The sequence below is a fragment of the Rhinolophus sinicus genome, linkage group LG09 (genome assembly GCF_036562045.2).
Source record: "Rhinolophus sinicus isolate RSC01 linkage group LG09, ASM3656204v1, whole genome shotgun sequence".
Lineage (NCBI taxonomy): Eukaryota > Metazoa > Chordata > Mammalia > Chiroptera > Rhinolophidae > Rhinolophus > Rhinolophus sinicus.
The window spans coordinates 70,628,339-70,641,590 of record NC_133758.1 but is presented as its reverse complement, the minus strand read 5'-3'; the positions used below and the strand labels follow the sequence as shown (position 1 = coordinate 70,641,590).

Here is a 13,252-nt window from a genome sequence, read left to right as displayed (position 1 = left end):
ACAGAGGAAACATGTCTTGCAAAATTAAGCCAAGCGTCCAAGGTTTCAGTGCTGCTGAGGCAAGGTGAGCTTAGATTCTGTGTTCTAGTGTGGCATTTTTACCTCATATGCTAAAAACTAGCGGAGCCAATGTTAAGCACCTCCACTAAACTAAACCTTTTGTGTTTGAGAACACATCCAATACACATATCTGAAACAAATATATTTCTTCCAAAGGACATAAATATTAGACATCCCACTTCTGTAGGTAAATGTTAAATGGTTCAAAAGCTGAACTGTTATTCTGCGTTAATGGACTGCTGGCAGTTTTATTCAGAGCACGTGGTGAAAATGCAGGAGCACCTCTTCTACCAGCAGTCTGCTTACTGCTTGAAATTGTCCTACCAGGGGAAGCCTAGAAACCAAAGTCACACACACACACACACACAGAGTGACGAGTTAAACACCACCACACACCTATTCAATAGGCAGAGAACTTGTATCTGAAGGCTGATTAGCAGCTTTTTTGAAGTCAGTTTATAATTACAGGAAGTTGTTAGTGGAATTTCCTTTCATTGGTCTGAAGCCTACATTTAACACCATTGATTTAATTTCCTCTCTTGGAAAAAAGATGGAAATGACATGTAATTATTTTCTGCTGTTCTCCAGTTACTTCACAACACCGAAATAAATGGAACATGTAATGCTGTAAAATTCCTATGAAAAATCACTGTTCAAAAAATGGTGCCACCTTGCTGTTTACTGGTGCAGCTGAGGGGGGCTTGTCCATTAAACCCATCAAAGACGTAAAGGCATCATGTCCAGATACCCTCACTGCCAGTCACTGCACAACCATCAGTGTCTCCCTCCAACATGGAAATAAGCCCGATAAGAAAGGGCTCAGAATGGTGCACTCACACCTGAATGCTGTATGATATTTTGTGCAGGACCTATGGGAGGAAATAAACCCTTTAACAACTGCCCTCCAGGTGTTCTACAACTTCTACTTTGTTACTTCTTTCTTGAAAGAGCCAAAATAATGCCCAGCCTCGACAGAAAGTCACCACTGATTTTTACAAAAGAATGATTTTTTTCCTCTTTATAGGACATCATAAATCTCTTGTAGTATTCAAACTGGAATTTTGGGATAATAAACCAGACTTAAGAATACAGGAAAACGGGGCTGTTAAGAACACGGACAGGTTATCTTGTGAGAAGAGTCAAGGCTATTAGTTAATCCCAAAACATTTGGAACTGCTTTGGAAAGTGTATCCAAGATTGGCTTAGTTTAAGTGAGAAAACATTGGTGGTACACAAATGAACGAAGTGAAAGAACTTTTTCAAACTTTGTTACCAACTCAAAAAAAAGTCACATCCCAAAACACACACACACACACACACGAACAAAAGTTTCACAAATAATACTTATAATGCTCTCTGATATTTTCTATTCATGAGCCATTAAATACACTTCATGAGTCAGTTATGAAGGAACCCTGGGCGGTCTGGGTCATGATGTACAGTTTGAAACCCACTGGTCTAGAACAATCAAATTAGCTAGAACACCCAAAGATAATCTCAGCAGTTTTTAACTTTTTATTTTGAAATAGTTATTCCTTAAAAAACAAGGACATGTTCTTACATAATTATACTGTGTTTTTCAAAATCAGGATATTAACCTTGATAAAGTACTACTATCAAGGTCTGTAGTCTACAGACCTTATTCAAATTTCAGTTGTCCCAATATCCTTTAGCACTGATTTGTAAAGTCTGGGAAACAAAACAAACAGGACCCCTCCCCTACTCGCATCTGAAAGGGAAGATTCTTGGTGGTAAGCAAACCTCTGAGTGTCCTGAAAGTGCTTGCTTTACATCTTCCTGCCTGCTAAACAGTATTTCCCCATCATTCTGAACACAGACCCTAAGTCTCGTATGTTTTCACGCAACGTAGAAACGTGGCCAGCGAGCATTTTCTACTTACAAAATGTAATTACCTTCAAATCGTTCTGAAGGTGTTGCATTGTCTGCTTGAGGCACCACTCCATGTTCTTTTTTAAATTTATCAAAAGCTTTTTTGTTTATGTCATCTTTTTGATGAGGGTCTGAGAAATGAAAAAATGTAAATAACAAATCTCATGTATTCTTTCATGAAATTGCATAGATTATTTTAAAATACGTATTCAAGATAGCGGAGAAACTGATTTGGCAAAACTAACTCACCAAGTTTTTGAAGACTTTTTGCTTTGCCGATAACATCTTTGGCGGTTCTCTTGACTCCAGAAGAAGAATGTATGTTCATGTAATTAGCAATAACTTCCCATCTACAGCAATTGATAACGATAATTAAGAAGAAAACCAGAATGACCCTTACGTTTTTAGTGCAGAAGGCTGAGCTGTAACATCTAAATAATTAGTTCTAAATTGGTGGTCTAATTGTTTTTACTGCCCGGACTATAGTACTTGCTTTTCATATGTTTAAATCAACTGTATATATCTTGGTTTCAAGTTTGTACAAAACTTTATAGATTGTGTACAAATGAACAGAAATAAAACCACACATTTGTGTATTGAAATGTTTGGACACACACTTGAGGTAAATGATTCTGAAAACAGCTTTAGTTTCCTCATCTAAAGAACGAGGGATGCTGGATCTCTTAAGGCTTGAGTTCTAAACTCAAAACTTTGCAACAGGCTCGGGTTTCAGGTGGGAAGCAACAACGAAGGATTAAGACGGCAAACTTAATCAGTCCATAGTACAAACCATGGTGGAATAAGCCAACATAACAGTCAAGGCTTATGTCTCCTGATCTTTCATTTCCTGAGAAATTGATGAAGCATCCTGCTGTGTGTACACGTATGTATATACTCTTATGTATGTGTATTGGTGTAATAAGTTGGTAAGATTAGTAGGTTCAAAATGTCTTCTGCTTTTTACACTTCCCACTGTGGCACAGAATTTAGTGGAAGGCGGTCTGTCTAGACTGCAGCGTATCTCAGGAAGTTTCTGCTCTAACCAGTGCTGTTATTTGGATGCTTGTCTGTATTATCCCTAGGCTCCAGTTTGTATTGAAGAGAAGTTTCAATAAAACCAGTACCTTGAATTTGTTCCAGCAGGGAAGAGGTTCACAGCTTTAATCAGTAATTGCAGGTCATCTTCTGACCAACTTTTACTGCCATTTCCACCGCCACCAGTTGATTTCTCTGCATTCTTAGATGCTTGTCGCATACGAGCCTCAGCTTCCTCTTTCTCTTTTCTAATTTGCTCATTTACTTCTTCTATCTACACAAATATCATAGGTGAGTCAGGACTTAAAGCATCTCATTACTCCACACTTCCATTCTGGCTGGGGGGTGTGGTTCCCACTCAGTATTATCCTGACAGTGACCCTACACTCCTCCCAGGCCAACCCCCAAACCCGCATCAGCTTTTCACTCTGGCTTTTCCTCCCTCTGGCTTCTGGGCTGCACATCTATCTCTCTGCTTGAAGAACCAAGAGCCACTCAGCCTGACCTCCCTGTTTTTGTATCATGGCACTTCCATGTGCCTTGGGACACTACCTGTCAAGTCTCCAGGTACTGGGTTGTTCCCCCACAAGGCCATTTCAAACCTCTCACATCTACTCATTTATTCTCACAAGAAGGCAACGGCACAGCAAAGTGGCCTCTTACCTTGAAGTTCTACCCTTTACATTGTCACTTCAGTCTATCTTCAAACAAGCACAAGTAAAAAGAGAACTTTTACTTGTCTTGGTTGCTTGTCTGCTGCTATCCTGGAGTCATGTCAGCCCCTCAGAACCAAGTCCCAACCATTCCAATGAGTCTCAGCCTCACTCTCACAGCCCAAGTCCTGGCAGTCAGATTCTTACACCTACTAATACATCCTGCCTCCCAATGCCACATTAAGGGTACAATGTTAACCTTTTGGTACTCAAAGATCTGCAGTAATGGAAACCACTCACCACAGTATTAAAAACCTGCTTCATTTGGCACTGCTCCTCCTAACTTCATCTCCCCCTAACTGTGTACTGCTACTAGTACTTTGTAGTTCATGCTGTCCCCGACTTTCATTTTCACTGTGCATGCTTTCGGGCTGGCTCAAACCCTTCCCTGAGCGCTCCACCCTGGAACTGGCACTTCCTGTCTAACCGACAGCATTTACTGTGGGACCTCCATTTTTCGGTCCTTAGGCCTTTTTTCTTCAGCATAATTGTTCCTAAACTCCTTTGTGGCAGCAATAGCATTAAACATTTCTCCAAACCACCCAGGCATAGCACTATATATACATAATAGGTACTAATACTTCTTGTCCTGAATTGAATTTCTGGGCCTGTTTTCTCATCTGTAAAATAAAAGGTGTAGACTAGACAGAACAAAGATCTCTTTTGGTGCTAAATGTTATTATCCTACAAAAATGCTCAAAGTATAGTCAAAACAATTATTTTTTCTAAGAATGATTAAAAAAAAACCACTATGATTAATATGCTAGTATACCAGAAATCAAACATTATACATGGTAACAACAATACACACTAAATCCAATTTAAATCAACAATAGTACTTAATTTAAGCAAAGCAGAGTGGGGGCCCAAAGAGAAATGAGACACTCTTTGCCCTTGCAGTAGCTTGTATATTAAGTGGGGAATTGAGTGCGAAATACAGGGAGAAGCGATGTGTTCTGTTACCTGTTTTTCCAGAGCAGCCTTTCCTACTTCTTTTGTAGATGATGTGAGTATTTCATTCAAGCACTGTAAACTAAGGGGAAAAATGGGATGAAACCTGATCCTAAGCCCAAGAGAAGACTTCAATAGCAGTTCTATAGTTATACCTTGCTAGTTCAAGGCGATCACAAAGTTTTTCCACTTCTTCCATCATTTTAACCCGCTCTGCCTCATTGTCAGAAAAGTGATTCCAGGTCTAGAAGCACAAACACAAACATTTTCATCTTGCGCCTGCTGACACTCAAAAACACATCCATAAACAATTACAAAGCGTGACACTCTCAAGAGGTTCTTGAGGTGAACAGATGGTATTCTGACCCCCAACAACCACTCTCCAGGGCTCCCAGGACTCTCCCTGACCTGCTGGCAATAAAAAGCTGTCACCGAGAGGGTAGGGGAGCAAAACACAAAAGGTGATGGTGCCAAAGACCTTTGGATATTACAGAAGTCAGAACAATTCCTCTGAGAACCAGTTAAGAATCAAATTCTATTGATGACTCAAAATCCCTTTGTTAGGCTGTTGTTCTACCTAGTGTGTGCCGAAGTGTTAAACTTAATGGGAATTTTATATATGAAATTAAAGAAAATGATAATGTGTTAAGGAACACGAGGTATTAGAAAAATTCTATTAACCAAAGATTACGCTTAGAATGGAACATTGTGATGTACCTGGATATACAAAAATTGGAAAGTACTTCCCACGCTTCTTTAAGCAGCTGCTGCTATCACTGTGTCTCCCCTTTTTCCTCATTTTGTCCTATTTAGATTTTCTTCTTGCTTACCCAAAGTCTGAAGAGAAATCTGCACTTGCATATTTATTAAACCTCTTTCAAAGCTCTCTGAGAAGGCAGGTTAATCTCAATTATATTATTAACTGAAGATGTAGGATGGCACACATTAGAATACATATACTAGTGTCTAGAGCTTCTGGACTGTCACATGAAAGATAGTTTTTCTATATATAGTGTGCATTTACGTACTTGCTGAAGTTAACTACAATGGTACAGCACACAACAATCTCTACTATAGCTTGAAATTTCATTAATTTATTCATTCAGTGCTATTTGGTAAGGAACAATACTAGTCTCTGATTCTACCAGTTTAAAATGTAAAAACATCTCTTGGACAAAATTACACTTGAAAACTTTTGGGTTTTTTGGTCAATATTTTTTACTGAAAACTATTTGAATGCAAACCATTAGTACTCACCCAAATGTTACCCCTTTATTTAGATAAGAATAAAAGCTCTTAGATCCTTAAAAACAACCAAAGTTTTAACTCCTAAAAGAACTTTTTCTAAGATAAGAATTAATTTTACACCGTTAAGAAAGCAACCAGCCAAACCAAATTGCAGCCCATTATCAGAGCACATGATCTGGTTTCTCCAACAAATGAATGGGAGAAAGATGGTGATGATAGGGGGCCAGTTACAGACACAGTTAGGAGACACAAAACGGAAGCTTTGTAATGATCTTATTTAGATCCTAATTTGAAAAATCAACTACAGGTAACCCCCGTATAACACGGCACTTCCATAACACCATTTTGCTCTAACACGGTTCGAGAATTGGGGGAAACCCTCGTACAACACGGCTTCCTAGAACACAGTTTCACTTAACTGGTTTGAGAATTAAAGAAACCCCCAAACAACATGGAGTATAATAAGAGCTTTTTTAAAAAATAAATTTTATTGGGGAATGTAGGGGAACAGCGCGTTTCTCCAGGGTCCATCAGCTCCAAGTCATTGTCCTAAAATCTAGCTGTGGAGGACGCAGCTCAGGTACAAGTCCAGTTGCCGTTTTCCATCTTCAGTTGCAGGGGGCGCAGCCCACCATCCCATGCGGAAATTGAACCGGCAACCTGGTTGTTGAGAGCTCGTGCTCTAACCAACTGAGCCATCCGGCCACCCCTCCAGAAGCTCAGTGGCAGCTTATTGTCTTCAATCTAGTTGTGGAGGGTGCAGCTCACTGGCCCAGGTGGGGATCGAACTGGCAGCCCTGTTGTTCAGAGCTTGCGCTCTAACCAACTGAGCCATCTGGCCGCCCTCATAAGAGCTTTGAAGAGCAAAAAATATCTCATTCGAAATTAGGGAAATCCCCGAACAACACAGAACATAATAAGAGCTTTAAGAGCAAAAGATATCTCATTTGAAATTAGGGAAATCCCTGAATAACACACAAAATGTAATAAAAGCTTTTAAGAGGAAAAGATATCTCATTTGAAATTTTTCATTCGAGTGTGGATGTCGTATCAGATTTGATTGCAAATTTTAAAATTAGAATTTTAAATCCATTTTGTTCATGGAATATTAAGTTCAGAGGATGAAGATAACTTGTCAAAAAGAAAATGCCCTCGGCTAATGGTACTTAGCAGGGATGACGAAAAAACCATTATTTAATACATATTAATGTTATACTTTTGGTGAAAATTGCTTTAATGAAGATATTTCTCTAAATTATAAAAATATTGTTTTAAAAAAATTTTGAGAACCTAACCCCCTTTTTTGTACTAGTTCTTTGTTTCGTGTAACACAAATTCTCATAACATGGCATATTTTAGGAACCTAACAACCGTGGTATATGGAGGATTGCCTGAATAAGGACATTGCTAAGATAATCAAAGAGATAGGAATGTGGACGGAGTATCAGAATATTAAATACATCTTTTTTTAGATTTGATAATGGCATGACAGTTATGTTTAAAAAAATAAGAGTTGTATATTAGGCATGTGTGAAAAAAAGTGAATTTAAAAAATATTCACATTTTGAGATAAAATGTATACAGCAGTTTAATTACATTTCCATGTTATAAGAAAAGAAATATTTTAAAGTTTAATCAACAACTTGATTTATTTGTTACCTAGTTTGTGCAATCAAAGTCTGAAATACCTTGCATGAGTTTCGAAGTTTTTGCCTTTCCTTTTTAATGGCTTTCTTCTGGATATCTTTTTCCTTCTTTGCCAATAATGCTTGCTGTCTAACTTCCTCCTCTTCTTTCTCTTTTGCTAATCGAGCAGCTTCTAATTCAGCTTGTCTTTGCTTTAATAATGGGGAATAAAAATCATTTTAATAAGAAAATTAGAATTCCTAAATGCTCTATATTATTTTAAAAACTCAATCTTTTAATAAATTAAATTAGAAAAAAAGGTGACACATCAACTTATTGAAGACTAAAGGTTAAAAACTAGATGATAAAGGTCTACAAACATTTCTTAGAAATATAAAACAGACATATTAGAAATATGCGTGGTATTAAAGAAATGTATGTGACATCATGTTTATGCGCAATAAAAATTTGCCAATAAGATCCCTCTGTCAATTGTACCAACTTGTCATGATCATTCATGGTAGCACCTACTTCTCTGCTTTCAGATTATAGTTTTTAAAATAGATCTGAAGATTAAAGGTTTTATGAACATTTATCAAACGTCGTCTTACTTTTTCTTTAGCTTCTTGCTCCTTCCGTTTTGCTTCTGCTTTTGCTTTCTTTTCTGCTTCTTTCTTGGCCTTTTCTTCTTCCTTAAATTTTTTTATTCTTGGATCACAGCTATATGCATTGTCTACCAGAAAAGAAGTTAATCTTTTGAATTTCTAATATTTAATTAAAGAACTTAAACAAAAAATCAATTATATTTACCAACTAAAGTTCTTATTCTGTTCATTTCTTCTTTTTTCCTTTGTGCTCTTGTTGCTCTGTTCTGCTTTTCAATCCATCTCCTCTCATCGCGACTATGAATTAGAAAATATTGGAAATAAATATTGCTCATTGATGATATGACTGAAAAATGTAACATTTTATAAATTTCTATGTAAATAATGTCTCAATGCCATATCACTATTAACAGTAAAGCATGATTCTATCTAGTAATTTCGGTTAATATTTTTGGAACATTTATGTCAAAAGAATTTCCCTTCCTACGTAGAGAAAACTAAAATAAAATGTAGGTTAAACAACTGGAACAAGAATTTGCTGAATTGAGCTTTTTGACTATTCCTTGGCATTTTTTGGAGCATATTTTAACTACCGATCTGGCTTCATCTAGCTTAACTTGCGAGAGGGGGGATCTCAAAATATCAAAAACATTTACCACGGATACACAAAAAGAAAATATGAAAGGAAATATATGTAGTATATTTTTACATCATCACAAACACCAAAGTGCTACATAAATATCTTCCTTTATTAATGACTTACATACATACCATTCTGCTTTTTCTTTTTCTTCTTCATCTAAATAAGAAAATTCTCTCCAAGAATCAAAATTATACCTATAGACAGAAATAAAGCAAAATAAAATGGAAACAAATGAACAAACTCTCTAAAATTAACTTAGAGGTATATAATTTTAACAAACATTAATGGCAAGAAGATAAGTTTGTCTTAGTAGATCCCTCCACTCTCTTTTGGTACTGAACTAACACTATGCTCGTCTTCTTTTTTTGATGACATTGTACTTGGTATGAAAATCTAAAATATACTTACTTCCCTGAGTCAGAATCACATACCTCCCTGCCATCCTGTTAGATTTCTCTCTTGCCGAGACTTGTTCAAGTTTTCCCTGCCATCACTTTCACTTGTCTGTCAAGTCTTAAGGAAACCCTAACAGTGGTTATTTTATCTCTGGTTTGCATCCCCTGAGGGGTAAAAGCAACTACAACTGACAGAGCTAAATTTTATAATTTTTTGTTTATAGTTATGTTATGTTTAAATTTGCCAGATACTTAATGAGAAAATAGAGCACACATAATATAAAGTGGCTACTGAAGACTGTATTTATTAAAAATTAAGGGATCAGTTATGGAGATAAATAGCACTGTTCCTCCTCATGTACTCAAGTACTTTTAATAGGCAGAAAGCTAAATGAAGACATGTTTGTTTTTATCCAATTCAAAGGATTCCTTAATTTTCATTTTTACTACTGTAGTGTGTTTGGTATCTAGAAATCTGATTAACAGAGAACAGATTGAAAAAGCAATCTTAAAAGCCTAAATGTCACATAGGAGGCAATACAGCATTATATGAAAACCTTTATTAATTTCTAAACAAAGTGCTTTTGTTCAGCGAAGGTTCTGCAATTCTCTCATCTCTCCATTTATGAAGAGTCAATCAAGTACTTATTGAATATTTATCTTTTATAAAAAAATGACAGTATCATAAAATCAGTGTCTTCACTTACCAGAAAGAATAAAATGCATCTACATCTTCGAATGATGAATTCATATCACCAAGTTTAGGGACATTTTTTTTATTTGACCATCTGATATATTAAAAGAAAGAAAAATTCAATGCAAAAATTCGGTACAAAAGTTCAACAAACAAATTTATTAAAAACCAACGACAGTTTTTACTAATTCCCTACAATCTCCCCCTCTTGAATCTTCTACGACTAGTAAGAGATGGAGCTGGAAGGTCAGCAACGGTGTGATAAACAGAGGACAAGCGTGGACAGGGTGGGACAGAAAACGATGCAGCAGTGTTCTAACCATCAGTTCTGTAAGTGACAGGGTTGTAGCAGCTGCCACGCTGGCTAGGAAAAGTAAGCGCTAAGCCCCTTTTCCCAAGCTCACTACTCCTGCCCCTAAACAGGCAGTACAGAAGCAACCTGTAGACTAGCCTTTTAAAAATGTTACCATGCGCAGGGGGCACAGATTTCCACCTCCTTATCCCCACCACCTTCCCCCTAAGAGTCAGACTTTGAGGTTTAGCACTTCACCCATCACCTCGAGAAACAATCAGAAGGCTGCTTACTGACCCATGTTTTCCACCCTATGAAACCATTCCACAAAAATATATAATACATTATTTTTACCACCTTCAACACTGTTACAAAACAAATGTGAGGAAAAAGGGTGGAAGAAATATTAGGCTGCACCAAACTTCTAATCAAAGTGGTTCTCAAACTTGGCTGTCCATTAGAATCACCTGGGAGCGTTAAAAATCCATAGACATTCCAAACCAATTAAACTGAAATCACAAATCACAATCTCTTGAAGGGGGGTTAAGGGGGGGACAGAATCCAGGCAGCAGGACTTTTACATGTTTTCCTGGTGATTCCAATGTGCAGTGGAGAGGTACTCTATAAAAACCTCCCAATGAAGATGGAACCAAAAAAATGCAGAATACTGGTATACCCTACTTAAAAACTCATTTAAATAAATTATATATGCTTTCATCTTAAATATAAATCATCCTCTGTCAGAGAACCTTATTGTAATGCAGAGATTCAGCTCCTGTTCCCCGCACAAGAACACAGGATATGGTGAAGCCCCAAAGGAATAACAACGGAGCCATAGATAGGGGAGTCATACCACTATATTCTCGCTGGAGGCTGGGTTGGAGACATAAGAAGCAGGAGCCGAAATGTGCCATCTGCTTCTCTGCCAACCAAGCAACCCCCTAGTCTAGCCATGGCAGTTATATTAGTGGCTAATGGCTCACTGGTAACAGCTGATGGCCACCCAGCCATAGCGGATGGCCATCTGATTACAGTTGATGGCCATCTAATAACCGAGCCAGCACCTTTCCACATGAGGCCGAGAGCCTGGAAACTGCTCTCTGGGACTCTGCACACTCCACCCCTCCAGGGTCTCGCCTCACAATCTACGCGACAAGTGTCTTCCACGAGGGGCCCTGTGCGAGGAGCCTGGAGGTGGATGCAATATCCTGGGCACAGCCAGTCTTTCTCAGGGCACCACCAGTCCTTCTGGGCACAGCCAGCCTTTCTGGGCACAGCAAGTCTTTCTCAGGGTACCGCCAGTCTTTCTGGGCACAGCCAGGGTTTCTCAGGGTACCGTGCTGGAACAATAGTGGCTCACAGCCAAGGTGCTTACATATTCTCCATGGCAGCCGGTCGAGACACAGGAAGTAAACATCCACCTATACCCAACAAGGGGTCTTCCTGTACCACCGTCTCACTGGCGGCTGGGCGAGACACAGGAAGTAAACATCCGTTTGTTCCCCAACATGGTGGTATATTCCCAAGCAAACAGTCAAGCGGTCTATTAAATTAGGGGTGGAAGGCAATTCCACATAGTCCACAGTCATTTATTTGCCAGGGCTGTGTGTTGGCCTCACAATATGTGCCTTCTCCACAGGGCAAGGGCTCCAAGTCCTCCCCAACCTGGGGGTGGGGGACGACCTTGACCTCACCGGCATCCTCCATGGAGGACTCAGCAAGTGTTTCCTCCTGGGACTACAAGTCCTGCATCTGGGTTGCCTTAGCAAGCACTTCCCAGCCCACACGGCCACAACGACCTTCGCTTTCTCCGGCCTCTGCTGGTTGGAGAACCGTCCATGTCTTCTGTGGGGGCAGAGCCCCAGAAAGTAGTTTACAGGCTCTCGGCCTCACGTGGAGGAGTGCTGGCTCGGGTAGTAGATGGCCATCAGCTGTGGCTGATTGGCCGTCAGCTGTAGCCAGTTAGCCAATTAGCCGCTAATATAACTGCTGCGGCTACGGAGGAGAGTGGAGGAGAGTGAAAGAGAGTCGTCGGTGGGTTGCAGACAAAAGGGACAGCAGGTCGCACGTCCAGTGAACCCAGACTCCAGTGAGACCGTAGTGGTATGACTCCCCTACCTATGGCTCCGTGGGTGTTCCTTTTTGGCCTCACCATATCCTGCGTTCTTGTATGGGGAGCGGGAGCAGAGACCCCGCAGGCCGCCCCGCACGACACATGGCGCAGCGTGCAGGGTCCCCCGCATGACATCTTCCCACCCCTCCACAGGGGTCCAGCTCTTGAGAACAGTGGCCACCAGGCACCACACACTGTGTGGGGGCCATCTGTTCTCCTGCCCAGAGTCAGACACCATTCCTACCTGGCTGGAATCCTGCTCACCGCACCAGGTGTCCGAGTGGGTGGTGGCCCCGGTGTAAGACGTCCACAACTCTAGGAGCCCACGGCAGCAGCGAATCACCAAAAGGAAGGTGACGCCCGCCATGGCCAACAGGGCAGCATGCCATCCAGAGGCTCGAGAGGACCACCAATTCACGGAGGGGTCACATTTTTCCCAAGCAGATCGCGCCTCTTGTTCTCGGCACCGCTCCTCATGGGCTTCCCAAAGCGAGCACCCATACGCACAAGCTGCTCCACCACCTTTGGGAGAGCTTCGGCTGACCCCCACCGTGCTCGCTGCACCATGTGTAATGCAGGGACTCAGCTCCTACTCCCCGCACAAGAACGCAGGATATGGTGAGGTCCCAAAGGAACAACAACGGAGCCATTGATAGGGGAGTCATACCACTATATTCTCGCTGGTGGCTGGGTTGGAGACACAGGAAGCAGGAGCTGCAATCTGCTGTCTGCTTCTCTGCCAACCACCCAACCCCCTAGCGTAGCCACGGCAGTTATATTAGTGGCTAACCGCTAACCGGTTACAGCTGATGGCCACCCAGCCACAGTGGATGGCCATCTGATTACAGCTGATGGCCATCTAATAACCGAGCCAGCACCCTTCCACGTGAGGCCGAGAGCCTGGAAACTGTTCTCTGGGACTCTGTCCCCACACTTATGATAAGCAGATGCTCAAAAAAACAGAACAAAAGCTTTCTCAAATGATAA

At 40.4% G+C, this 13,252-nt stretch overlaps 1 protein-coding gene across 3 annotated transcripts in view; it reads right to left on the bottom strand.

Moving 5' to 3' along the window:
* The window catches only part of DNAJC2 (DnaJ heat shock protein family (Hsp40) member C2), a 29,491-nt gene that overhangs the window by 1,001 nt on the left and 15,238 nt on the right, over positions 1 to 13,252 (bottom strand). For all 3 annotated transcript variants that reach the window (XM_074340621.1, XM_019744550.2, XM_019744551.2), the window contains exons 6-15: positions 9,874 to 9,954; positions 8,900 to 8,965; positions 8,334 to 8,425; positions 8,135 to 8,256; positions 7,586 to 7,735; positions 4,805 to 4,893; positions 4,662 to 4,731; positions 3,075 to 3,259; positions 2,200 to 2,300; positions 1,974 to 2,081 (exon numbers count right to left, since the gene is read on the bottom strand). In XM_074340621.1, coding sequence (XP_074196722.1) covers positions 1,974 to 2,081; positions 2,200 to 2,300; positions 3,075 to 3,259; positions 4,662 to 4,731; positions 4,805 to 4,893; positions 7,586 to 7,735; positions 8,135 to 8,256; positions 8,334 to 8,425; positions 8,900 to 8,965; positions 9,874 to 9,954 — 1,064 coding nt within the window. The remainder of the gene's footprint in view (positions 1 to 1,973; positions 2,082 to 2,199; positions 2,301 to 3,074; positions 3,260 to 4,661; positions 4,732 to 4,804; positions 4,894 to 7,585; positions 7,736 to 8,134; positions 8,257 to 8,333; positions 8,426 to 8,899; positions 8,966 to 9,873; positions 9,955 to 13,252) is intronic.